The sequence below is a fragment of the Lissotriton helveticus genome, chromosome 2_1 (genome assembly GCF_964261635.1).
Source record: "Lissotriton helveticus chromosome 2_1, aLisHel1.1, whole genome shotgun sequence".
Lineage (NCBI taxonomy): Eukaryota > Metazoa > Chordata > Amphibia > Caudata > Salamandridae > Lissotriton > Lissotriton helveticus.
Window position 1 is genome coordinate 1,279,830,457 of NC_136059.1, and position 26,155 is coordinate 1,279,856,611.

At 42.3% G+C, this 26,155-nt stretch overlaps 1 protein-coding gene across 1 annotated transcript in view; it reads right to left on the reverse strand.

Annotated features, from left to right (window-relative positions):
- LOC144820239 (melanopsin-like) overlaps nucleotides 1–26,155 on the reverse strand; it is a 992,733-nt gene that overhangs the window by 329,861 nt on the left and 636,717 nt on the right. Inside the window, exon 5 of the mRNA XM_078677835.1 lies at nucleotides 17,065–17,220. Coding sequence (XP_078533961.1) covers nucleotides 17,065–17,220 — 156 coding nt within the window. The remainder of the gene's footprint in view (nucleotides 1–17,064; nucleotides 17,221–26,155) is intronic.

Below are 26,155 nucleotides of genomic sequence, written 5' to 3' on the forward strand. Positions count from 1 at the left end.
ACCAGGGCAAGTCCCAATTTCAGGGCCGTAAGTCTAACAGAGGTAGAGGTGGTCACCAGCAACAATCCTCTACCACGGCTAGAACAGGAGGAAAGTCATGAGCAGTGGCTTCCTCTAGCGCCGTTGCCCACTCCAGTGGGAGAAAGTGCTTCACAACATCTGGCAGAGTGGTGCAGAATCACACACGATAGTTGGGTGCTAAATATACTGCGCAATGGATACGCCCTACGTTTCCGTGTGCTTCCGAGGGACATTCCTCCGAAAAGATCTCGTCCGCACCAACTAAAACTACTCCGGCAGGAGGTAAAGGCTCTTCTTCAAAAACAAGCTATAGAAGTTCCTCCCTCAAAGAGGAAAGGGAGTCTACTCCAGGTACTTTCTTGTGCCCAAAAAAGATCAAGAGCACAAGTTCAGACCTGACTTCTGAACAAAGTCATTGTGATGGAGAAGTTTTGCATGTTGGCCCTTCATCAAATATGTTTACATCTGCAAGTATGAGATTGGATGTGTTCGGTGGATCTCCAAGATGCTTACTTTGATATACCGATTGCCCTACGTCATCGCAAGTATCTGCGGTTTAGTCCTACCCTTCGGGCTAAAGTTGGCTCCTCGAGTCTTTACCAAGTGCATGGCAGTGGTGGCAGCCTCCCTGCACAGTTGGCTTAACGGCTAGGGCGCTTGACCTCGGACATGGGGATCTGGGTTCGAGTCTTCGGTAACGACGCCAAAACCTCCTGTGATTCTGGGCAAATCACTTAATCTCCCCGTGCCTAAAATGAAAGTGTGTCCTCATGTAACGTAACTGGAAAATGTGTAAAGCGCTCTGATACCTGATTCGGTTCGGGTCTAGTTCGCGCTATATAAAACTCTGCAACAACAAACAAACAAACAACATTGTCTGCTGTCTTGCCCGCTGAATTTTAAGTTCTATTGGATTTTTCTTCACAATTTTTGTTTAAGTCTGAAGGTAAGCAGAGAATAGACTCTATCAACCCCTTGTATCCGACCTGCCCTCCATCCTGGTTGGCTTAACTTTTGACTTAGTCCCGGTCTTGTACAATGAGATACCCATAATTTGTGCTTTGACCTTTTAGGTGCTTTTTTCACACAAAAAAATTACATTCCAACCACCAGTTCAACAGATTGGATTTAGTTTGTTTTGGTGTCATTTTTATTACTAAAATGTATCCTATTTGTGTAAATTGGTTTTGGATTTTTCCAGAGTTATGTTTTCACTTCATTACTGTTTGTAGGCTGCATAAATACTTTACACAAGACTTCTAAGTTAAGCATGAATGCTTTCGTGCTGAGTTTCAAGAGTGTTAGCACCGGTCAGTTTAGTTACTTTTTTGGTTCCCCCTGACAGGGATTGCAGTTGTTGCTTGAGTAGGGATTTCACCACCCTCGACAAATAACCCAGTATCTTACATAGCCAGAATGTAAAAATATCCTTACATTTTAAGGTTCCCTTTTTTCACTCCTTTTGTTTCACATTCTCCTCAGTCTGTAGTCTACGGTCTGATGCTCTTCCGCAGTAGGTCCACTTAGTGAGAGTCATTTTTCCCTTTCAAAAACATGCCTCTTCAAGTAACTTGAGGTTTATTTAGAGTTTGGTAGGGGAAGCCTTAGGTTGCCAGGTCAGAAACGTACACTGTTGAATGGCTCCTGTTGTGGCTTCTTGTTTGCCAAAGAGCTAGCTGCCAGGTTACAATTATGATTTGCATGCCTTACTGAATGAAGGGGAACCGTCTCTGATTTCCGTGGAGCCCCACGGTAAGACAAATGTAGAATGGCCTCCAAGCACAGAAGATAGATCTCTATGTGTGTGGACATTTGTTTTCTTTGGTCGAAAAAACCCTCCTGCTTTGAGAGTTAATTTTCTTAATAGCCAAAACATTCCTGTGCTTGCTTTTTAAGCATTTTGTTAAATTAAGGAGTTAGGTCCTGGGACATGTAGCTGGTTGGACCATCAAATTCTCAATAATATACAAGATTACCAACTACACATTTCTTTTTACCTCAAAATTGAGTGAAACAAACTAGTATTATTTTAGTTTGTTAGGTACCCTTTGTTCATACCTCTTTGTTTCATTATTTTTTCATTATTTTGATTTTTATCCATGTATGAGAAAAACACTATACACTTTACACATAAATACAATACAGATCCACATAAATACAATACAGTTCCACAATACATCTATATACAATGTACAATTTATATCCAATTTTCACCAGCAAACATCTAATTCTGTGAGGTGTTATTTAATGACACCAACAATAGGGCTACGTCACGTTAAGCTAGATATTCAACCATCAGCAACTTAATGTGGAAAAAATAGATTAAAAAAGACCACAAATAAATTCATTGATCTACTAGACATTTAGTGTCAGTCTCTTTTAATATGCCGACGCGTTTCAAACCCAATGACATCAGTTTTCGGGTTCTCTTCAGGGCTCTGTCTTTTGTGTTTGTCTGTGAAGTATACATAAAAAACAACTTTGTTTTAGTTCTCTATCCTTCCTAGTAGCTCTCCCTTAGTTTGTTGTTGTCGCTACGTTTTACCTGTTCTCCAGCTTGTCGCCGGTCCACAGGGTCCTTTATTGTTCAAACATTCTTCTATAATGCTGCCTACAATGCAAGTGGGACATATCATCACCATTTGTAGGTGCAGTAAGCTAAGTAGTCGAAATGCTCAAGCCCCTCTTAGACATACCTGCACGTGTCATCGATTTAGTGTAGACACTTCTCTCTATCTTTATTTTCTGGGTTCACACTTATGTCGTTATCAGTTAGTGGCCAAACGAAACCTGCAAGCCACAAAACATTGCTTTCAGTCTATTATCCTCATCTTGTCCTGCTCATGTTCGCGCGAAAAAAGGCATACCTGTTTTATCTGTATGCGTGTTTGGCGCTGTGTGCTTCGCGCACTTCTTCTAGTATTTAAAAACGACTTCCACAACTTCCTCCACGTGGGGCCATTGTGCTTTTCATTCCCTATACACAAAAAAGTTGGAGTTTAAGTCGCGAGTCTAATGCTTCGGTTTGTTAATTCTCTAATCGTTCTGCTCTTCTTACCTGTGCATTCGGCAGACCGAGGACTAATGCTTCAGTCTCTGGGTGTGGTGGCCATCTTTAGATGTGTTTTTATGTGATTCAACTATGTCCTAGATTTTGGTGTGGAACGTGGCGGCCATCTTTCTATGTGTTCCGATGTATGTGCTTTTTTTTTTTTTTGGGTATATGCTCCCATGCCACCGTATGGGACAGTTTGTACTCATCAATATTCATAGTCTTGATACTTCAGAAAGCGCATTGAGCCCAGTCAATGCGCTGTTGAATTTCAAGATTAAATACGCTTCTTTCTTTAACAGTGTTTTTTCTAAATCAGCAGAACTTTGTTGTTGATTGATAGTAAACAATACAGACCATCTGAAGTCATTTTCTCCATGTTGTTTTTCAATGAAATGTTCAACCATCGGTGCAGTTAAGACTTTATTCTTAATGCGTGATCGATATTGCGTTATTCGTGTATTTACTTGCAGCTTGGTTTCACCAATATAAATTTTTGGACACGGGCACATAACTGTGTACACGACATTGCGTGTTCGACAATTTGAAAAACCAACATGTTTTCACTTCACGTTATTATGTTGGAATTCTTTGCCCTCAATCGTGCTTGCACAGGACATGCAATTCCCACACTTGTGGTGCCCTTCAATGGGTTTCATGCCCCATTGTGACAATAAGTCGCTTTTTGGTTTGGGCAAGGCTATATCGGCGCGCACAATTTGTTGGCCGATGTTTCTATTTTTCTTGTACGCAAAGAGTGGACGGGGAAACGGGCATTCCAAATTTTCAAGAAAATCAGGTTTGGTACAGAAAGCTACAGGAAGATCCTGTAAAAGAGATACAAGGGACAATCGCTGATATCATCAAGTTAGGGAGAGACAATGGGTTTGTGGGCCCCAAAGAAAGTGAGTACTTGGTCAAAAAATTCCCGAGAACTCCCATTTTATATTTTCTCCCACAAATTCATAAAAATTTGAGTGATCCCCCAGGACGGCCCATCGTCTCTGGGTGCGATTCTTGCTTAGAGCCGATTGCAAAATATGTGGACTTTTTTCTAAAACCTTTTGTTAGCACAGTCAAGTCATATCTAAGAGACACTACTGACTTTTTAGTAAAAGTCGAGAGAACCCAGTTTGATCCAGAATCCCAACTAATGGTAACAATGGACATCACGTCCTTGTATACCCAGATACCTCAGGGCGAGGCATTAGAGGTCATGGAGCTTTACTTAGATGCTCGTGAGAGACCACATAGAGTCCCCACATCATTTATCCTCAAGCTAGCGGAAGTGGCCTTAAAAAAGAATTATTTCAGATTCAATGATCAGTTTTTTATGCAAACAAAGGGTACAGCGATGGGATGCCCTTATGCCCCAGAGATGGCAGTACTGTACATGGCAGAGTATGAACGAGGATTCGGTGATAAAAATAACCCATATGAAGGACACATAAAACAGTGGTACCGCTACATCGATGACGTGTGGCTCCTGTGGCAGGGGAGCCACACCGAATTGATGGAGTTCCACATGTGGTTGAAAACAAAACATCAAGACATTAAATTCTCCATTGAATCTAGCTGTACCAAAATGACATTTTTGGATGTAGAAATTACATGCGCAGACAAGCACCTAAAATCTTCTTTATATAAGAAAAAGACCGACAAAAATACAATATTGCACCATCGGAGCGCACACCCGAGGAATCTAAAGGCTAATTTGCCATATGGCCAACTACTCTGCATAAGGAGAAACTGTACGGAAATAGCTGACTATGAACAACATGCACAGAGGTTCTGTGGAGAAATGAAATACAGAGGATACCCCCAGAAATTGCTCAAACACTCCTATAAGAGGGCACGCTTCACGCCCCGAGAGTGCCTATTGGAGATAAAAGAAAAGCAGGGACTGGACCGACTGGTCTGTGTGACCACCTTTGGCCCAGACACCCATAAACTCAGACAGATGGTGTTAAGAAACTGGCAACTTCTTGAAAATTTGGAATGCCCATTTCCCCATCCACTCTTTGCGTACAAGAAAAATAGAAACATCGGCCAACAAATTGTGCGCGCCGATATAGCCTTGCCCAAACCAAAAAGCGACTTATTGTCACAATGGGGTATGAAACCCATTGAAGGGCACCACAAGTGTGGGAATTGAGTGTCCTGTGCAAGCACGATTGAGGGCAAAGAATTCCAACATAATAACGTGAAGTGGAAACATGTTGGTTTTTCAAATTGTCGAACATGCAATGCCGTGTACACAGTTATGTGCCCATGTCCAAAAATTTATGTTGGTAAAACCAATGAATGAATGAATGAATGAATACTTTCTTGTATAGCGCATGGCTACCCTAGAGCATCCCAGCGCTGTAAGACCAGAGGATGTTAAAAGGACATTATTGAAACAAAAATGTCTTTAGTCGCTTCCTGAAAGCCAGATGGTTAAATTCATGCCTGATGTTGTCTGGGAGTTTATTCCATCCTTTGGCTGCTTGGACAGAAAGCAGGCGGCCGCCCATCCGGGCCAACTTCACTCTGGGTACCACCAGCAGATTCCGTTGGTTGGATCTAAGAGATCAGCAAGTAATCAGCAATCAGTAATCAGCAAGTAAATACACGAATAACGCAGCATCGATCACGCATTAAGAATAAAGTCTTAACTGCACCAATGGTTGAACATTTCATTGAAAAACAACATGGAGAAAATGACTTCAGATGGTCTGTATTGTTTACTATCAATCAACAACAAAGTTCTGCTGATTTAGAAAAAACACTGTTAAAGAAAGAAGCGTATTTAATCTTGAAATTCAACAGCGCATTGACTGGGCTCAATGCGCTATCTGAAGTATCAAGACTATGAATATTGATGAGTACAAACTGTCCCATCCGGTGGCATGGGAGCATATACCCCAAAAAAAAAACCACATACATCGGAACACATAAAAAGATGGCCGCCACGCTCCACACCAAAATCTAGGACATAGTTGAATCACATAAAAACACATCTAAAGATGGCCGCCACACCCAGAGACTGATGCATTAGTCCTCGGTCTGCCGAATGCACAGGTAAGAAGAGCAGAAGGATTAGAGAATTAACAAACCGAAGCATTAGACTCGCGACTAAAACTCCAACTTTTTTGTGTATAGGGAATGAAAAGCACAATGGCCCCACGTGGAGGAAGTTGTGGAAGTTGTTTTTAAATACTAGAAGAAGTGCGCGAAGCACACAGCGCCAAACACGCATACAGATAAAACAGGTATGCCTTTTTTCGCGCGAACGTGAGCAGGACAATATGAGGTTAATAGACTGAAAGAAATGTTTTGTGGCTTGCAGGTTTCGTTTGGCCACTAACTGATAACGACAAAAGTGTGAACCCAGAGAATAAAGATAGAGAGAAGTGTCTACACTAAATCGATGACACGTGCAGGTATGTCTAAGAGGGGCTTGAGAATTTCGACTACTTAGCTTACTGCGCCTACAAATGGTGATGATATGTCCCACTTGCATTGTAGGCAGCATTATAGAAGAATGTTTGAACAATAAAGGACCCTGTGGACCGGCGACAAGCTGGAGAACAGGTAAAACGTAGCGACAACAACAAACTAAGGGAGAGCTACTAGGAAGGATAGAGAACTAAAACAAAGTTGTTTTTTATGTATATTGCATAGACAAACACAAAAGACAGAGCCCTAAAGAGAACCCGAAAACTGATGTCATTGGGTTTGAAACCCGTTGGCATATTAAAAGAGACTGACACTAAATGTCTAGTAGATCAATGAATTTATTTGTGGTCTTTTTGAATCTCTTTTTTCCACATTAAGTTGCTGATGATTGAATATCTAGCTTAACGTGACATAGCCCTGTTGTTGGTGTCATTAAATAACACCTCACAGAATTAGATGTTTGCTTGTGAAAATTGGATATAAATTGTACATTGTATATAGATGTATTGTGGAACTGTATTGTATTTATGTGGATCTGTATTGTATTTATGTGTAAAGTGTATAGTGTTTTTCTCATACATAGATAAAAATCAAAATAATGAAAAAATAATAAAACAAAGAGGTATGAACAAAGGGTACCTAACAAACTAAAATAATACTAGTTTGTTTCACTCAATTTTGAGGTAAAAAGAAATGTGTAGTTGGTAATCTTGTATATTATTGCTTTTTAAGCATGGCACCTGCTCAGAATCAGCCCTACTGTTGAGTCATGGAGGCGCCCATCAGAACACAGCCATGCAGACAGGGATCTCTGGGGCAGTGATCCCTCTCCAATGTGGTGAAAGAGACCACCGAAACAAAGGGGGAAGAGTAGAGGTAGGTCAAAGTAGGGACCTGTCCTCCACGGTACTATATAATCAAGAGAGGTCCCCTCAACAAGGGAAGGGGGGATATTGTTCAATACCTTGCAGAAGACAACAAAAGGAAAAGAGAAAGTTTTTTTCTTTTCATAAAACCCTCACCCACCCGGGTTTCCCCTTAGTGGCATGCTTCATCATTGGCTCCATCCCTGTCCTCTACGGACAGGGGCGTGCTGCTACCAACGAATATGTGGGAGCACTAAATTGTTAAATATAGGTAGGTCCCTATACACCTATCCACCTATTATAAATTTGAAGGGAGTGTGCTTCTTTTTAGCAGAAGTAAACAAAAGTTAAAAATACAAAATTTGTGGGTCCAAAAACAAATGTATTCCCTACCCCAAAGAAGGTATGTGAAAATCTGGGTAGGTGTGGGAAAACCCTAGGCGTCAGTATCTATTGTTTCCCTTTAATGGTCAACTAGTTTCATGCCTCTCCCAAAGGCATTTCATCAGGACCTAGAAGGAAAATGATGTTCCCACTCTAGGTGTCTCAATCAACACAAATATTATAAAGAAAAAGACAAAATAAATATACAGCACCTAATTGGCCTGTGTTAAATATCAAAAAGACTTAAAAAGTGACCATCAATGGGCCCCATGAGTCCATCGGTGAGTATGAGGAGGGATGCCTGTAGTCAAACCTCCATCAAGGCTACTCCCTCTCGGTAACCCTGACCACACTTGCCCGAGGCTCAGATGAAGAAGAAACCGCCCCAGGCAATTGGAAACATACTATTTACAAACGGAGAAGAGAATCTGATGCTTGGAATCACATTTGTGTAGGAAGGAGTGATTCAATTATCACTGTGATACAGTAACAAACAGAAGGGCAGTACAAACTCGAAATAAGCATGGTTTTCTAACTTGTAATTCATATAAACCTACAAATGAGGTGAGGAGAAATGTCTGTAAGCTTGTTTTGTCTCCTGTTAAGTATTACCATCATAAGGCAAATGTGCAGCACTCGTTAATATTTGGGAATTTCATCTAGGAGTGTTGGAGCTTTGCATTCAGGCATTTATTAGAATGCTCAATGTGTTTCGAAGCATTGGCTGCAAGCTAACATTAGCTAACTGTTTACACCACTTGATATTTGAAAAGATTCAGTGATGATTGCTTATAATGAGGTTGCTTTTGTCGTTCTCTTGAGTGACTTTCTTACACAGCTACCCATCCATGCTCATCCTGGGTAATATTTTTGCAGTCTTCAACCCAGTTCTGCACAGTAAACTTCTTGTTTGCAGGGCTGGATGAAAGATTGATTAGTCAAAAGGATCAGACCATTTTGATGTTGCAGGAAGGCCAGATGGGCTCTTTAGTTTTCTGTTCATTAACAGTAAACAGTGGGCTATTCAATGCTCACATGCTGCTACTAGTGGGATGGCCCCTGGGCCTTGGCCCTTCTTTCCTACACCGGTTACAGTTACATTTTTCTTTGCGTCTGTGGTCCATATGAAACCTCCTTGGATAGTTTGTGGGATAGTAACTTCTTGAGAAATGTATATGAACGAGAAGACTAAATAAGAAAGTCTCTGATACCAAAACCTTCCTCAAGGCATTGGACTCTTGCTGGGAAACACTATCACTTGCATCTTTTTGGACACTATCAACTTTGATGAAGTTGCAACCTGAGTTACGAATGCAGAATGGTGTAGTTACAAAAGTAGTTTTCTGTAATCAACTAAGACGAGGAAGGAGATGTGGTGTAGTGGCTCGAGCTGCCACTTTAGAAACTGAAGATGGATGCCCCTATACTGGACATGGCCTAAGACTCAACATTGCATGATTCTGGGCTAATCACTTATTTTGCGTGTGCCTAAATATGTGTAAAATGTATTTGTGCAAATTTCACTTGATGAACTCAATCCTTTAAATTGTCATCGGATCCCTCACACAATGTACAGTGCTCTGTTGCGTCACAGCATGGTTCGCTCTATACAAATACCAGTACAATCAAGAGATGACCCTTGCATCAGTTCCAGCATATACACAGTAGCACTCAGGTAAACTCTTGCCTAGACTATGCCCTTTAGACTTTCCTGCCAGTGTACCAGCTTGATTGTTTTCAGAAGTTCTAAAATGTGATATGTTAAATAACTTCCTCCTTTAAAATAGACTTCATTGTGCATTTTTTCCTCAAGATGCCAACGTGCTGTAGTTAGACCCCACTATTGACCTTAAAAGACAGACATGAAAGTCCCTAATCCTGAATACTTAATTAAATTACTGCCCATGTTCCTGAAGTCTTTGCTTCATGATCTTCTTCCTGATGATCAATCCCACCTCTAATTAAATCCGATGCCGAGGCGGCCCCATTGTTCTCCTGGCTTGTCACTCTGTATTTAGACCCGTTTCTAATTCAACTCCTTCAGGTAGTCCCTTTCTGAGGCAGTGACTGTATCTCGAAATGACTAAGGATTTGATTTGAACCTCAAGGGTTTTGTTCATAAGAAAGTGGATAATTATTAGGGCTGGGAAGTCGACCACCTCAAGGAATGTTAATACCAATTTGTCAGGAAGAACCCAAAAGTTTATAAATTAGTCTAAGCTCATCCACCTTGTAGCTATGGCACAGAGCAGACAGGCTTAACTTTGCGCAATATGCAAAGTATTTATGCAGTGAAAATCAGTAATAAAGTGAAAAATACAAACAATAAAAATCCTAGTTTTTAGTAAAAATAGCATCAAAAAGCACTATGCATCAATGATAGTCTATGGAAACAGTAATCCAGGACCTAGGCTCGATTTCAGGCTGACATGATGAATGATGGTCGGATACAGCAATCAGGTTCATCCTTATCCAAGATTTTACCTTCTGACTTTGTCTTTTTTATGAATTAACTGGGGCTAGCCTGAAGCTGTATCTGACATAATTGAATTAAAATCTGACTCCCTTGATGCAAGTCCCCTCTGACACTTTGGAGGTCTCAGAAGTACAAAAATGTTCTAAGTCCCAACCTTTTAAGGTACTGGAGCAGCTCGTCTAGGTCACTTCTAAGACTCTAGTGCCTCAGGCACAGCACTTAGTGACCAGTGCTAACTCCAGCAGGGGTCACTAGCAGAGTGCAGTCAAGGACCAGTTTGTAATGGTCATCTGGTCACGTCAGAAAGAAGGTCTCTTGCTGCTTGTTGTGTCCCTGCAGCCACACAGGAGTTCAGCAAACTGGCTCTTGGAGTCAACTTTGTTGACAAGGTCACCGGGAGTGCACAGACGGATAGCGGGCCAGAGGGCAATTAGGTGAAAGGGGAGAATGCTCGTCCAAGGTATATCGGACAGCGCATCGACGTGGATAAAAGGCAGAGACACTGGTTTACATTACAGGAACATACACCAGATATGGTATGCCGGGGTATGTTTTAGTTGCGGGTGCGGGGGGAGGGTGGGGTGGACAGTGGGTTTATTTAACACCGGATTGCTTTCGAACATTGTGGAGACATGGACCAAGGCATAAGGCCTCATGGGGACGGGAATCGGTAAGGAAGAATTCCTGATGATGGGACTAACAGCCAGATTCATCAAGGGGAATTGCGCTCGCAAAGGGCCAGATTCTGAGAATCTGGCCCTTTGCGAGCGCAAATTTTGCATTTGGGATTCATCATCCCAAATGCAAAATTCGCTATTACAAAATTAGCATTTTAGCGAGGAATAGCATTTAAGGAATCTCTATTTGAGATTCCTTAAATGTAATTCATGAAACTTTTAAAATTTGCAAATTCGCAATTTCCGGCCGCTATTTACCGCGAAGTCTGATTTTGTGGTAAATAGCAAAAACATAGACAAATGCACTTTAGTGCATTTTTCTAAGTGGTATGTTACACACACACATGTCCTTTGGACATGTGTGTGCGCAACATCAGGCTACATTTCCATTTCAGGGGTGCTACAGGATGTCCTTTGGACACCCCTGGCATCCTTGAAATCGCATTCTTATTTGCGATTAGCAAATTGCTAATCGCAAATAAAGATTGACTCCCCATTCATTCCTATGGGCCTTTAGGCCCATAGGAATGAATGGGGAGTTATTGCTTATTTGCGATTAGCAATTTGCTAATAGCAAATAAGGAGGCTGTAGGAATCGCATTTTATTTTGCAATTTCTACATGAATCCCGATTTGAGAGTCCTTAATAGCGATTCCTTAATAATCGCTATTAAGGACTCGCAAATCGGGACCATGATGAATCTGGGGGTAAGCTCTTAATGATTGCTTTAATGCACACGCATGGAATGTATCTGGCCCAATCAACCTTGAGTTCACAAATATCTGATGACACTTACTGTATAATTCTGAGACTGTCCATGCCATTTTTGTCACGTTTGTTTCATTTGCCAGTAAAAATATATTTTAACGTTGTTGTCCTTGACTCAAGAGGGAACTGGTCCAGTCCTTTAGGGCTGCTCTCAGGTTGCAGCAATCAGGGTCCAGTCAACTTCTGATCTGCTGCATCTCCAGTTTTTTGAGAAGGGCTCCTTGGGGTTCCACAAGTATTGTTTGCGCAAGCCTGCGAGTGGGGGTGACTCCGGGCCCTTTCCTAACCAAGGGGGTATAGGTTCACAGAGGCAATATGACCCGCTTTTCCGACAGTTCCTGTGTGCCCTATTGCAAATAATTCCATAGTGTTCGTTACTCCTAAAATCTGAAATGGAGAAACACTTCCTTGTCCAGAGCCCTTGTATTCACCCAGATATATTTTAATGCGTTTGAGGGGTAAAAAGGTCCCGATCCCTTACTGGCCGTATATTGAGTGGGGGTTCTTATTCTGATATTTGCCCTTGACAGGGGGAAAAACCCCTAACCCCCTAATATAAGCAATGTTCAAAAAGGTTGTCAGGGCAAACTAAATTGTCTTCTTTCGTAGGAAAAATTCCAAAGGCAATAGTTCGCTATTTTTTAATGATTTTGTCACTCTATTCGTGAGAGTGAGTGAAAGAGTGGACTGACAGACAACACGTGTTTCACCCCTTACATGGCAAATTGGCCTGGGGCTTCTTCAGGGCATAGTGTAATAATCAGGGGTCAGGAAAATGTTATACTCTCTGTCTTGTAAGTTCAATAGTGTAACTTAAAGTATTGGGCGTAATGCCGCAGCAAAGGTTCCTCAGTCCGTGGTCTAGCCAGTTCCCTCTTTCACTTACTCTCACGGAGTGACAAATTCATTATAAATACCCTAAAAAACGAACAATTGCCTTTGGAATTTTTACTAAGAAAGAAGACAAATGTATCTTGCCCTGACAACCTTTTTTCACCCAGATATATGTTCACTGAAATGAGCAGTCCTCTCCTCTGTGTCAATGCCATACTGGTTCTGTGGGTAGCTACCACTCCACTGGGTTTGGAGCTAGCCTAGCTAGATTGGGCCTGGGAGAAAAAAGATTTTCTTTCCTCAGGTATCCCTGAAACTAAACTATGAATGGGCAGGCTTCACCTCTGTCTCTTTCAAGGTAAAGAAGTACTCCCAATACAACTGTGCTTCCTGAGCTTATATGGATTACATGCCCCGAAACAAACTATCCTGTCAGCAGGTCTAAGCCTTTGTTCTGCTCTGGGAGCAGTTCTCCCACCTCATTTTTGTCAAGCATTGGCTGTGCATGTGCTGCAAGGCTAATACAAATTAGCTCCCAAGGGTAACAGGGAGGGAAAAGGTAACATTCAAAAAGTTACTCTTCCTAAATATTTATGAAAACTCTAACTTCACAAATGAAGTGAATGTTTAATAAATATGTAAAACAGTCTTTGAATAACTGTTCTAGTAGTTTCCTGTAAACAGTTACAGATTAAAAGGTATAATCTGTACTTTTACATTTTCTAGGATCCAGCTACAACCCTGCCAGTAAAAATGACTTTTGTGGGCTACTCACTTGAGACACATGGCAACTTTAACTGTGCACATGTTCCACTTTTAAATACCAGGCACTCTAACTTATGTGCAATAATGTAAACTTTGGGATAACTTATTGATAGTTAAAAACAGGGTTTCCCACCTGTCAAAAGGCTTGTTTTTTGACAGCATGCTTTTTTATAAAAAATAAATTGCAATCACGTTACACCTGGAAGTTCTGAGAACCATGTTTTACAGATTAATCCTGTAGGTGGCACAGTAGGTGTTGCCGTCCACATGTGACACTAACTTCCAGGCCCTGGGAGCATGTTCTACACCCTATACTAGGGGATTCACATGCAAGTTAAATATGTCAATATGGAGGATTCCAATTTAACCTTTTTTAAAGAAGGAGCAGAGGGACCTTTTCCTGCACACTAGCGGTAAAATGCACATGCATTTTCATCCAGCACAAATAAGGTCCAAAAAAAGCCAAAAAATCTGGAATGACCAGGCAGAGAAGGCAGATTTTCTACAATCTAAAAACATCCAACTTCTAGAGGAAATGCTGATTCCTAAAGGGAACCCACCTATGAAATTTCCTCCACTTTAGAGATAATGTGATGATGGAAATTTGACCATGGCATTTGCCTCCAGAATTAGCACTTCTTCCGGAAATCAGATTATCAAAAAATTATCCACCACCACCCAAGTGTAAAGAAAGCCCAAAGTCTCTTTTGCTTGCAGTTGTGTGCAAGAGAGCGAATGCTTATTCCACACTGTAGAGAGCAAACAATGTATAGATACCGAAGCAGTGTAAGGTCCCCTGCCATATTACCATAATTATACCACATCTCCTGGTCATTTGTTTTCTTCTTTTGACTGACACTTTACACCAAGCCTGCATGAGTTATGAGTTTTTCAAGGACCTGGTAATAATGGTGCAGGACAAATACAGAAGTACAGCTATGGGGGGGATTGGTCTAGAGTCACTGAATTTTGACTCCCCCATCTGCTGACAGTAGATACTATCCTGTGGATCATTTTTAATTACGACCTCTATTTCATTCTGCAAATAAAATCAGTCGTCCGAGGAGCTATTTAAACGTGCTTGATCATTTCTGATTTGGACCTCTATTTAATCCCTGAAATGAAATCAGTCATCAAAGGAACTAATTAACATTTTACCCCTCTAGATAGTTCTCCCACTCCTTCAAACCAACTATAAACAGACATAATACGTACTCTGTGAATGACATATGTGGTTTACTACAAAGTTGTACTCATTTTCAGGAAGCAAAGTGTGCAAAATCATACACCCAGAATGTGCTTGCCTTTATGTACAGGCGATCTTGCTAATATTTGATTTCGGTAGATTGCAGGAACAAATTCAGAATATTCTGGCATCAGATTTGCAGTGCTTTGTGTGTCAATTATGACACTTGCCACGTTGATGGAAATAATGTTGCATGGCACGTCATTTGCGCCATGCTAAATGGAGTTGCAGCTTCAGAATGGTAATAAATTCACCCCAGTACATTTTAAGCTGGCTGTTCACACGTAGTGGAGGTTAAGAATTCTGTAGTCATACAGCTACTCATTCCAAAGAGTAAGTTCCTCCTAGCATAGGATCAGTATTATTATCAACAGCTAAACAGCGTCCTATGACAGGGAATTCGAGGGAAACGTTTCAGCTATTGCGGTTTATAGAGAATATGGTGTATCATTCTGAATTTATTTCTCCTATATTGCTGAATGATAATAGTCTTGATGAAGGTGACTGTTCATACCCAAAAATGGTTGATTCTGTCTGTTATGGGTGAGAAATACTATGTGAAAGATCTATATTTTCTCTATAATATATTATGCAGGAAACAAGTGTGCGAGTAATATCACCCTAGGCTTACAAATTGCCCAAAGAAAAACATATTTTTTTCGAAATAAATGTATCTTTATATTTTTCTAGTTGTGTGTAGACCTAAAAGAATGGTATTCTTGTGATATTTACATTTCCCCCTCATAGTCTGAAATGGAGAACATCTCTAAGATAGCATCCATTGTGTGATGTGCCACAGAATTCAAATGATACCTCATTGAGTATGTCTCACAGGGTCGAAAAAGGTCTAGGGTTACTTATGCTCCCTTAAGGAAGGTGCCTTGGCAGTTCGGAATGAACTATTCCCTTGAGAATCCGGATCAGAATTAATTTTCTTAAGATTAACTTCTGTTTAAAGAGTCACTTTGAGCAAAAGAACAATGAGTAGGAAAGGTACACACATGATTTGCTAGTGGTTAAGACTATGTGCAAGCATTTCTCACATCATATATTTATGTGCTTGATAAAATGTGCTAAGTGGTCAAGGGTGTGCCCAGACGTGAGTCCATTACTTGCTGTACCATAGGGCCCAAGCTATACCTCACTGATGAAACCCAATAAGGCTGAAATCGGTCTAAGGTTGCTTCTGTTCTCTTATGGAGGGGGCCGTACCTGAAGGTTTAAGATGGACTGCTACCATGAGAAGCAGGGTGAGTATAAATTTGCATAAGACAGGCCTATGTCTATAGTGGTACACTGGGTGAAAAAGAATTAATTGGAATGCTAACCATAGTGATTGTCAATAGTTACGCCTATTTGCAAGCATTACTCCCATCACTTTTTTTGGTGTGTGAAGTTGTTACACATGATATAAGTCAAATCTCAACTATGCATTTTACATCTTTCACAAATGGCTGGGAATTCAGGGATGGGAACCTCTGAGGGACAGTCAACCTTCAAACCTGCATTCACATTTGCTAGTAATGAATGTTTTAATTTCAAAATCATCACCTGCCCCTTTATAAGACAATAGTTACTATTTTCTTGCATTTTTCTTTTGAGGCAGGGGGTAATGTTTCTCTTCATCAATAATCAATGTGTGTGCTTACAGTAACATACAAATTCAATCAAAGGCCAAATCTTAAATCTTTCGGCCATGAGTGGGTTTGACTCGCTCTGTTAAATTCAGGAGTAAGTCAGCAGTAAGTCTGGAGTATGTCACACCTGCTCAAATGTTTTTTCTTATAGTTGTGGATGACATCTCAGTGCAAGTTAGTAACATCTGATTAGTATACATAATCTGACCCATGCTGTGTGTCAGAGGAGTGAAATGTGCCTTCAACACAGGATGGCACCAGCGTCAATCGCACTGCGCGATGTGCAGTGTATAGATGTATTGCTATTGTCCATAGAGCTTGCTGTTTAGACTCAAGTTTAGATGTACTTACATGCCTGATTGGCCTATTAGTTGGTTGAGGAGTCAAATACTGAATCACTATGCAGAACACATTGATATTCCATGGGGTAAGAAGATCAGTTGTCTAAGGAATTGATGGATAACTAGCGGGATCGGAATGCTACACTTAAACTTGAAGCTAAATGGAACAATGGCATAATACTTAAAAACAAGCAATAGAAAATGAACAATATGAAAATCTATTTATAAAAAAAAAAAAAAGCCTTCCCTGGTCCCTAGCGAGACATGTTCTCTTCTCCAAAGCACTCTCCAAAATGTGCCATTTCTTCATGACTAAACAGTGTTTCATGAAGGTGTAAAAAATGAGGGTCATTGCTCATGTCCCCTATCTCCTACTCTTATGGGGGATTGGACCTCATTGTTCTCACAACATCAATCAATCTTTTCATTGCACATTCCTTTTGGCAACAAAGACTAAGCAATTTACTATATAAACTAAATATTTAGAGTAGACACCAAAACCTGGTGCTGACCAATTATGGATGGCGAAAGACTAGGCTATCTAATTTGCACTTACCCGGCCCATGCAATCAGAGTGACACATGCATAAGGGGACCATGACAGCACATACACAATGATGACCACAAAGGCGATTTTGGCCAATTTCCACTCGCTCTTTATAGTTGAGCTGATGAAGGATTTGCGTCCATATCCTCCCATCTTCTGAACATTCCTAATTGATAACAAAGGAGAAAACAATAAGCACAATATTTATAAATGCTTAGTGTGTTCAGAAGATGACACAAGGAGTTTTGAAATTACAAATCTCATCATTACCCAAGAGGATGGAATGTACTGGTTTGAAGGAAAAAATGGAGAGTTACAAGCAATGTACATAAATGTCACAGTGCATGTCCAACATGCACAGAGCTGTGCACAGTCTGCTATCATCAATTCCAATGTGGTTATGACAATGATAACCCTTTCTCCATGAAATAAAACAGACATAACATTACTGCCAATATGCTTTGTTTTACATGCCTTTCCTCAGTCCCCTCAAGCCTACCGGCACACCTTTTCAATAAATATACACAGTAGCTCAACAACAATGATGTGGCCCAAAATGTAAAATTTACATGTAGAAATATTTTATAGGCTGGGGATGTAAAATATAAACATTTTATTGTCAGCCTTCTAATGTTTAGGTTTTTTGCTGTAGACTTCAGACTTTTCCAGTGTTGTGCGTAGATGTTTTCCAACCTCACGGTCCCAAAGGAGATCAGAGAACAACTACAAGAGTGGTAAACTGTTCAACTACATGAATGGTCAAATTCTGCTAATTGTCGTGTGGCGTAATGTTTTTCCCCTGTTTGAGCAAGGCGATGACAAATGGATCAACGTGAGGCCCCAGAATGCGAGCTGGTGAACAAGAGCGAGATTTGGAGTCCCCTAGAAATATTTCGAGACGATAGTGGACATTCAGCAAGATTTTCTAATGTGGGCTCTCAAGGGAGTGGTTGCGGTCAGAGGGCTGCTTCATGAGTAAATTTTCTACTCGAGCAGCAGCAAAATCAACTCAAATGTCTGTGCGCTCTCACACACCATATGGTATTGTTTTTTTCGGCATGGAATGCGCTACTGACGCTGAATTGCAGAGCAACATGCATTTTCACCTATTGGTGGAACTCTGTGGAATCTCTGAGGAGTTAAATTCCACGAGTTCAACCCAACCTTAGTAGCCTAACTGCTAGAATACTAAATACGGCCCTTTGCTACCTGAAAAACTGTACTGCCTCTTCTTTAAGCCAGGTAACCACACACAGCTGAAGCCCCCTTTATTTAAATCGGTCAAGACACCTACTTCCCCACTTTTTGTAGAATTTCTTTACAAATCATCTCAAATACACCGCTCTCATGGAAAGGCCACACAAGAAAGTTATGCACAGCACAACTTCAACAACAGGTGACTGGCTGTATATGTATGAAAGGGAGTAACAGGATTATAATATGGCCCTGAGGTTTGTTACAGAACGATAGAAATGGTTTTAAACTTACCACTCATTAAAGTTGACTTACATTCAATTATTTAAAATATGCGTATTGAACAAATCCACACTGAATGTTGGCATGCTTAATTTTTTCACTGCAAATGTTATATTTAATCTATACTTCATACGAAAAAAACAAGAGAACAAGGATCTATAAAGAAGGCATGTATTAAAGTGATGGTGCTACTATTTGTTGTAAGGAATAAGATAGTCTCTTGTCAAAATGTAAAAGGATTTGTCAAGACAGAAGCCCTCCTTATGCAAACCAGTACTGACCTGATCATGGCAAAGGTCTGAGTTCCGTGAGTTTATAAAGCAAGTTCAAATTCAGCCTTTAATGTAAGCAACATACATGAAATGTATATATTAAAAAAAAAAATGTCTATGGGTTACCCTAGTGCTGAAGATTTATGTAATATAACCTGGAGCAAAATCGGATTGCTCCTTTCCCTATACTACACACAAAAATGTTTAAAAATAGCATTATCTCAATTTACCCGAGTAAAAGTTGATTCTAAAATATGCACATGCTGTACTCTGTAACACATTTATCTCAAATTATGAAAATGCCCTTGCATATTATAAGGTTGACTTATTTTGACACTTTCTATTCACATCCAACAGTCATTTTAGAAACCAATTTAAAAGGCTTTTTAGCTTTGTGCTACTTCTAAAAGACTTTTTACAGGGCTTAGAAGTCTCCTGCCTTGACAGAGGTTAAATGTTCATGATGGCCCATACCTCTTGGTAATGGTCAAAAAAGATACATTACAAGTTTAAGTGGAATCCTTTCCATTTTATACTTTGATTGAAGTTTTATACATTGACTTAAAGGTGCAGGGTAGAAAAATTTATGACAGAGAATATGGTGTTGGAAAGAAAAATATAGTCTGTCTTTGTGACATTCAAGTCAATCACCACTCCACATAATCACCAATCCCCTCACAAGCAGGATTTATTTACTTGTTTCATTCATTTATTTAAGTAGTTTTAATTTAGATTGAAACAGACCTCCTGGGTGTCAAAGTACACAAACTGGATATGGCTTTGCAATTTAGGATAAAACATTGATTTGGAAAATGTGAAAGCACAGTGGAAATAGAATCACAGTGACCACAGCATACGAACATGAGAACATGTTACTTGATCCCATTTCACAGGATGTATTGAATATGAAATTGAAACAACAAAACCTTTTGCAGGTAGGAGGGCGAGGGTTGAGAGCAACAATCAGGATCGGATTGCATGTCCTTGATGTAATGTATGAATCAGTGGATATAATACAGGGAGTTGCTGTATCAGGCATGGTCGAACAAGTATCTTGGGAATGTAGAACTTTACTACTTAGGAAAGGTTTAACTTTACTATTTAATATTTTTCTGGTAGGAGCTTTCCAAATAGAGTGGTAATATGTATCATCATTTCAGTGTGACTCTGGAAAAGTCTTAAGGGTTATTTGTTTCAGAGCATCAATATTTTACCAGCACTGTCCTCTCTTGATTTGAGGACTATGGGAGCTTCCAGGGACCTCCATCTTCTGTGCTAGGTAAATTGGTGTCTCTAATTGTACTGCGTTACCTGTAATGTTCTAAAGTTTAAATTGGGAAATTACTTCAAGTAGGGTCTACTGTAGGTTCTTTAACAGAATATGGGTGATATTATCTCTCTTTTCTCTTCCAACTGACAAAGGTGCTGTGCCATGAAAAACCATTTAAAGTGGCACCTTTCTTGATTTGGGAAGACTTATAAGGACAGTTTTTAATCATTTTTGTTGAGAACTAATGCCTGAATAACTAGTTTAAGGAATAAAATGTTTTTAGCACACTGAGTGAGACCCTTAGAGCAGTGCGGGATGTATGCAGTTTTGTGTTGATGAGGGTAGAATACAGGGGTGGCTTTTCTGCTATGGCGGAGAAGCGTCGCACCACTGCTTTTAAACCGTGCGAGGAAGAAGAAATATAAAATAATAATAACTTAAAGTTATCATTTTATGTTTCATGCCTATTTGCTGAGGTTGCTCTGCTCTCGGAGCAAGGCGTGCGCAATGACTGTTTGGTCGGCACTCTCGGGCCGTTCAAACTAGTCATGCGCACTTTTCCCATTCTCCATGCAGGCTGCATTACAGTCTGCTTGGAGAACAACTCCAGACCCCCATTCCATGGTTGAGCATCGAACCAGGACGCTCAGAAATAATCACAATGCTGCATGCAGCATTGTGATTGGTCAGGACAGGCTAGGTGCTCACCAATCACAACGCTGCATTGCAGCATTGTGATTAGTAAGTGGAGGCTGGCTTTACTTCCTATGCCTGACTGAGGAGGAGAGCAGAGACGCTGGATCAGGCTCTGCAAGGTAAGTAAAAAAATAATAATATATATATATTTTTCAATTGCGCACTGTTTCCCCCTCCACCCTCCCTTGCACCACCACACATGCCCACACCCACCCTGCCTCCCACAAACCATGCCAGTCGCCAATGGAAGGATACTACAACACAGAGACACTGGCGTCTCTAGAGGAGAGCCAAATGCGTTCTGTGTCTAAGCTGTATTTGTCCTGGCACCCATTTGGGCCCCACCACCACAGGAATGGAATGGATGGAATGGAATGGAATTGGATTTTTAAAGCGCATGGCTACCCGTGGGCGTCCCAGCGCTGAGTGTATGGACGTGACTAAAGAGAAAGAGTAAGCTAGGGAAAAAAGGAAGGTTTTTAGGAGTTTACAGAATTTAATGAGGTTGGCTCCTTTACGTATGTTGAGGGGAAGGGAATTCCAGAGCTTTGCCTGGGAGAAGAGACGTCCACCTGTTCGTGCCTTCTTTATTCTGGGAGTGTTTGCAAGGAAGAGATGATCGGATCTTAACACTCTATTGGCCTTATAGGGAGTGATCAAGTCTCTCAAAATGGTGGGCCTTTGCCCTGGAGAATTTTGTGCGATATACATAGGGACTTGAATTTGATTCTTCCCCGGATTGGGAGCCAATGGAGGGATCTCAGGGCGGGTTTAGCTGAAAGACTTTTTTTTGTTCCTGTGAGCAGTCTGGCTGCCGAGTTCTGGATGAGTTGGAGTTTGTTTATGATTAAATATAGGGCATTACCGTAATCCAGCCTGGAGAGGATGAGACCCTGAATTAGAAGCTTTCTGGAGTGGGGTGGTAGAAGAGGGAGGATTTTCCGTGCGGTGCGAAGTAGGCCAAAACACACACCAGCGGTTTTCTTGGCTTGGGTTTGAAAGGTGAGGTCCTGGTCGACCCAGACGCCAAGACTTTTTATTTCTTTTTTTGGAAGGTGGGCTGGTCCCATGCATGTCGGCTACATGGATTTGGGGATGGATGTTGCTTTGTAGCCCAACAGCATTAGCTCAGTTTTATCTATGTTGAGTTTGAGCAAGGACTTGTTCATCCAGCTGAAGATTTCTGAGAGGCAGGACCGTAAGTTTTCAGGAGGGTGGCCTGACTGGTTTAGTGAGACGACCAACTGTGTGTCGTCTGCGTATGTGATCAGTTTGATCCCGAAAGGGGCGATGATATTCTCCAGTGGGGACATGTATGCATTGAAAAGTGTAGGGCTCAAAGACGAGCCCTGCGGCACCCCACATTGGAGCGGGATTGCCCTGGAGCGCACACTGCCTTTAGAGACCTGAAAGGTTCTATTTTCTATGAATGATTTTAGTCTTGCGAGGATTAACCCCGTGACTCCCATGCTACTGAGGCGCTGAATGAGGATGCGGTGATCAACCGTATCAAAGGCTGCACTTAGGTCCAGGAGGATCACAGCTGCTGAGCCCCCTGCGTCCAAGATCTGCCTTGCATCTTCTATCACTGCTATCAGGGCGGTGTCTGTGCCTTGGCCGGGGCGGAAGCCTGTCTGAGACCAGCGTAGAAGTTCACCGGCTTCGAGGAAAGCGGAAAGTTGTTGATTAACAAATGTTTCCGCGACCTTGCTAATTTCTGGTAGTAGAGAGATAGGCCGGTAGTTGGTCATCTCTAGGGGGTCCGGATGGTTTTTGTTAATAGAGCTCTTACTATGGCTCTTTTCCAGTTTGGTGAGACAGTGCCTTGAGACAGTGAGGCGTTGATTAAGTTAGTGGCCGATGGGGTAATAGTTGGTGTAACTAGTTTTAGGATATTGAGGGATGCAGGGTCTAGAGGGGAGCCGCTTTTTATTGACTCAAGAATTCTGGGGGAATCCCTCCATGGTGATAGGAGAAAATGAGTCTAGGTGAGGCGTGGGGTTTGGGGGGATAGGGGAACTAGGTTCTGTTGGTTTATCTAAGGTTGGGAGGCTTTTTAGAATTTTTAGAATTTTCGTTGAGAAGAATTCTGCAAGTTCATTGCATCTAAGGCCTGAGGTGTCGGGGCGGGGGCGGATCTGGGATTTTAAGAAGTTCTTTAACAATGTGGAAGGTCTCTCTACTCTCTAGATGAGTTTGTGGAGGTTCGAATTTTCTCATCGAAGAAGGCTGCCTGGGTGATTTTAAGGGAAGCTTTGTAGGACCTGGTGGCTTCTCTGTATTCTGTTTTCTTACTGATGGCCCAATTTTTCCTCCAGGAGCGCTCTAACTTTTTGCATTGTTTTTTTTTGGTCCCGGAGTTCAGGGGTGAACCAAGAGGATTTGAAGGGTCTACTTTTTTTAGGTATTGTTTTCCTGGGCAGAACTTGGTTGAGTGAGTTTACTATCCAGTATGTGAATTTGTTGTCTGCTACCAGGGGATCTGAGTCATGTGTGGGGGTCGTAAGCTCTAGTTGGCGTCCCCAGTCATCCAGGGGGAGTTTGGACCAGGGTCTTTCTGGATTGCTTGTAGGTGGTGGCTGGGGGGGTCTCAGTGATGATTTGCCAGGTGAATGGAATTAAGAAATGATCAGACAATGGGATGGTTAGTGGCTCCCTGGGTTCTAATGCAGTTATGTTAGAGAAGATCGGGTCTAAGAGATGCCCTTCTACATGGGTGGCGTGAGGGTTTTTAAGGTGAAGCTCGTAAGCCATTAGGTCAAGTGTTAATTTGCTTCCAACTTTATCTGTGGGGCCGTCGAAGTGTAGGTTTAAATCGCCCAGCAGTGTGAAGTTGGAAGAAGTGCTGGCTCGGGAGATGATGGTCTCTAATAGGGAGCTGCAGAATTGCCCTAGTGCACCCGGGGAACGGTATAGGAGGAGACCTGAAAATGTTTTTGTGGGGGAGATCTGGATAGTAAAGCTTGGCGTACTCGCAGTCTAGGATAGGACTATCTACTAAACGACAGAAGAGATTGTTTTTATAAATAATCCCAATCCCCACGCCCTTGCCGCTTGATCTATCGAGGCGCTGAATGAGGTATCCTGGGGGGAGGGCCTGAACTATGTCAGGGTCGGAGTTAGAGGATAACAAGGTTTCTGTTAAAAACAATATATCTAATTTTGTGTCATGGAGAAGTAGGGAGATTTCCAATGAGTGTTTGGGCAGGGATCTGCAGTTCAGTAGGGCCATGCTAACTAGTGTTTCCGTGTGGGGTGGGGTCTTCTTTGTAGATAGAGAGTATTGGCAGTGGGCGCAGACACTTTGTGGTCCCTCTTGGGTAAGTGAATGGAGGCATGCGGAGTTTGCGGACGGTCTCCATTGGAGAAGTGTGTACCGCGTGTAAGTGATGGGGGCAGGTGGAAGGGGGCAGATGTTCCTGGCCCTGGGCCCGGTGTGGCGCGGACGGGCGCAGACGGGCTTGCCTTTGGCGCACCATCGGCGCGTCCGTTGCGCGTCGTGGTGGGCATGGGGTTTTAAGCTCTAGCGCTGAAGACTTGAGCGCTAACCTTGCTGCACACGGGCACTTCCGGTCTGCGTAGCCTTCCCTCCACTCAATCGGAACACTCCGTGGTGGACCGGGGAAGCGCAGCCTGGTGCCCGTGAGGAAGGAGCAAGGGGTGAGTTGGTTTTTAAAACAAATTAAAATAGGTGCGGTGATTTCAAAAGTATGCTTCCTTGAGCTTCCAAGTAGCGATCAAGGTGTCCTGAGAGTGTGGGTGTGTGGGGATAGTTCGGCACGATAGCAGAGTGAGCAATAGGGTTGCGGGGGCCTTCTGCGCGGTGCTCCTACCATACACTAGTCTCTCACTTACTGATTCTGTCCTTTCGCTTGTCTACTGCGCAACGAGGTGGCAACTGGGTTTTAAGCTCTAGCGCTGAAGACTAGAGCGCTAACTTTGCTGCACACGGACACTTCCGGTCTGCGTAGCCTTCCCTCCAATCAATAGGAACACTCCGTGGTGGACCGGGGAAGCGCAGCCTGGTGCCCGTGAGGAAGGAGCAAGGGGTGAGTTCGTTTTTAAAACAAATTAAAATAGGTGCATGATTTTAAAAGTATACTTCCTTGAGCTTCCAAATAGTGATCAAGGTGTCCTGAGAGTGAGGGCGTGTGGGGATAGTTCGGCATGATAGCGGAGTGAGCAATAGGGTTGAGGGGGCCTTCTGCACGGTGCTCCTACCTTACCCTGGTCTCTCACTTACTGATTCTGTCCTTTCGCTTGTCTACTGCGCGACGAGGTGGCAACAGGGTTTTAAGCTCTAGCGCTGAAGACTAGAGTGCTAACCTTGCTGCACAGGGCACTTCCGGTCTGCGTAGCCTTCCGTCCACTCAATCGGAACACTCCGTGGTAGACCAGGGAAGCGCAGCCTGGTGCCCGTGAGGAAGGAGCAAGGGGTGAGTTGGTTTTTAAAACAAATTAAAATAGGTGTGGTGATTTTAAAAGTATGCTTCCTTGAGCTTCCAAGTAGCGATCAAGGTGTCCTGAGAGTGAGGGTGTGTGGGGATAGTTTGGCACGATAGCAGAGTGAGCAATAGGTTTGCGGGGGCCTTCTGCGCGGTGCTCCCACCTTACACTGGTCTTTCACTTACTGATTCTGTCCTTTCGCTTGTCTACTGCGCAACAAGGTGGCAACTGGGTTTTAAGCTCTAGCGCTGAAGACTAGAGCGCTAACCTTGCTGAACACGGACACTTCCGGTCTGCGTAGCCTTCCCTTCAATCAATAGGAACACTCCGTGGTGGACCGGGGAAGCGCAGCCTGGTGCCCGTGAGGAAGGAGCAAGGGGTGAGTTAATTTTTAAAACAAATTAAAATAGGTGCATGATTTTAAAAGTATGCTTCCTTGAGCTTCCAAGTAGCGATCAAGGTGTCCTGAGAGTGAGGGTGTGTGGGGATAGTTCGGCACGATAGCAGAGTGAGCAATAGGGTTGCGGGGGCCTTCTGCGCGGTGCTCCTACCATACACTAGTCTCTCACTTACTGATTCTGTCCTTTCGCTTGTCTACTGCGCAACGAGGTGGCAACTGGGTTTTAAGCTCTAGCGCTGAAGACTCGAGCGCTAACTTTGCTGCACACGGACACTTCCGGTCTGCGTAGCCTTCCCTCCAATCAATAGGAACTCTCCGTGGTGGACCGGGGAAGCGCAGCCTGGTGCCCGTGAGGAAGGAGCAAGGGGTGAGTTAGTTTTTAAAACAAATTAAAATAGGTGCATGATTTTAAAAGTATACTTCCTTGAGCTTCCAAATAGTGATCAAGGTGTCCTGAGAGTGAGGGTGTGTGGGGATAGTTCGGCATGATAGCGGAGTGAGCAATAGGGTTGAGGGGGCCTTCTGCACGGTGCTCCTACCT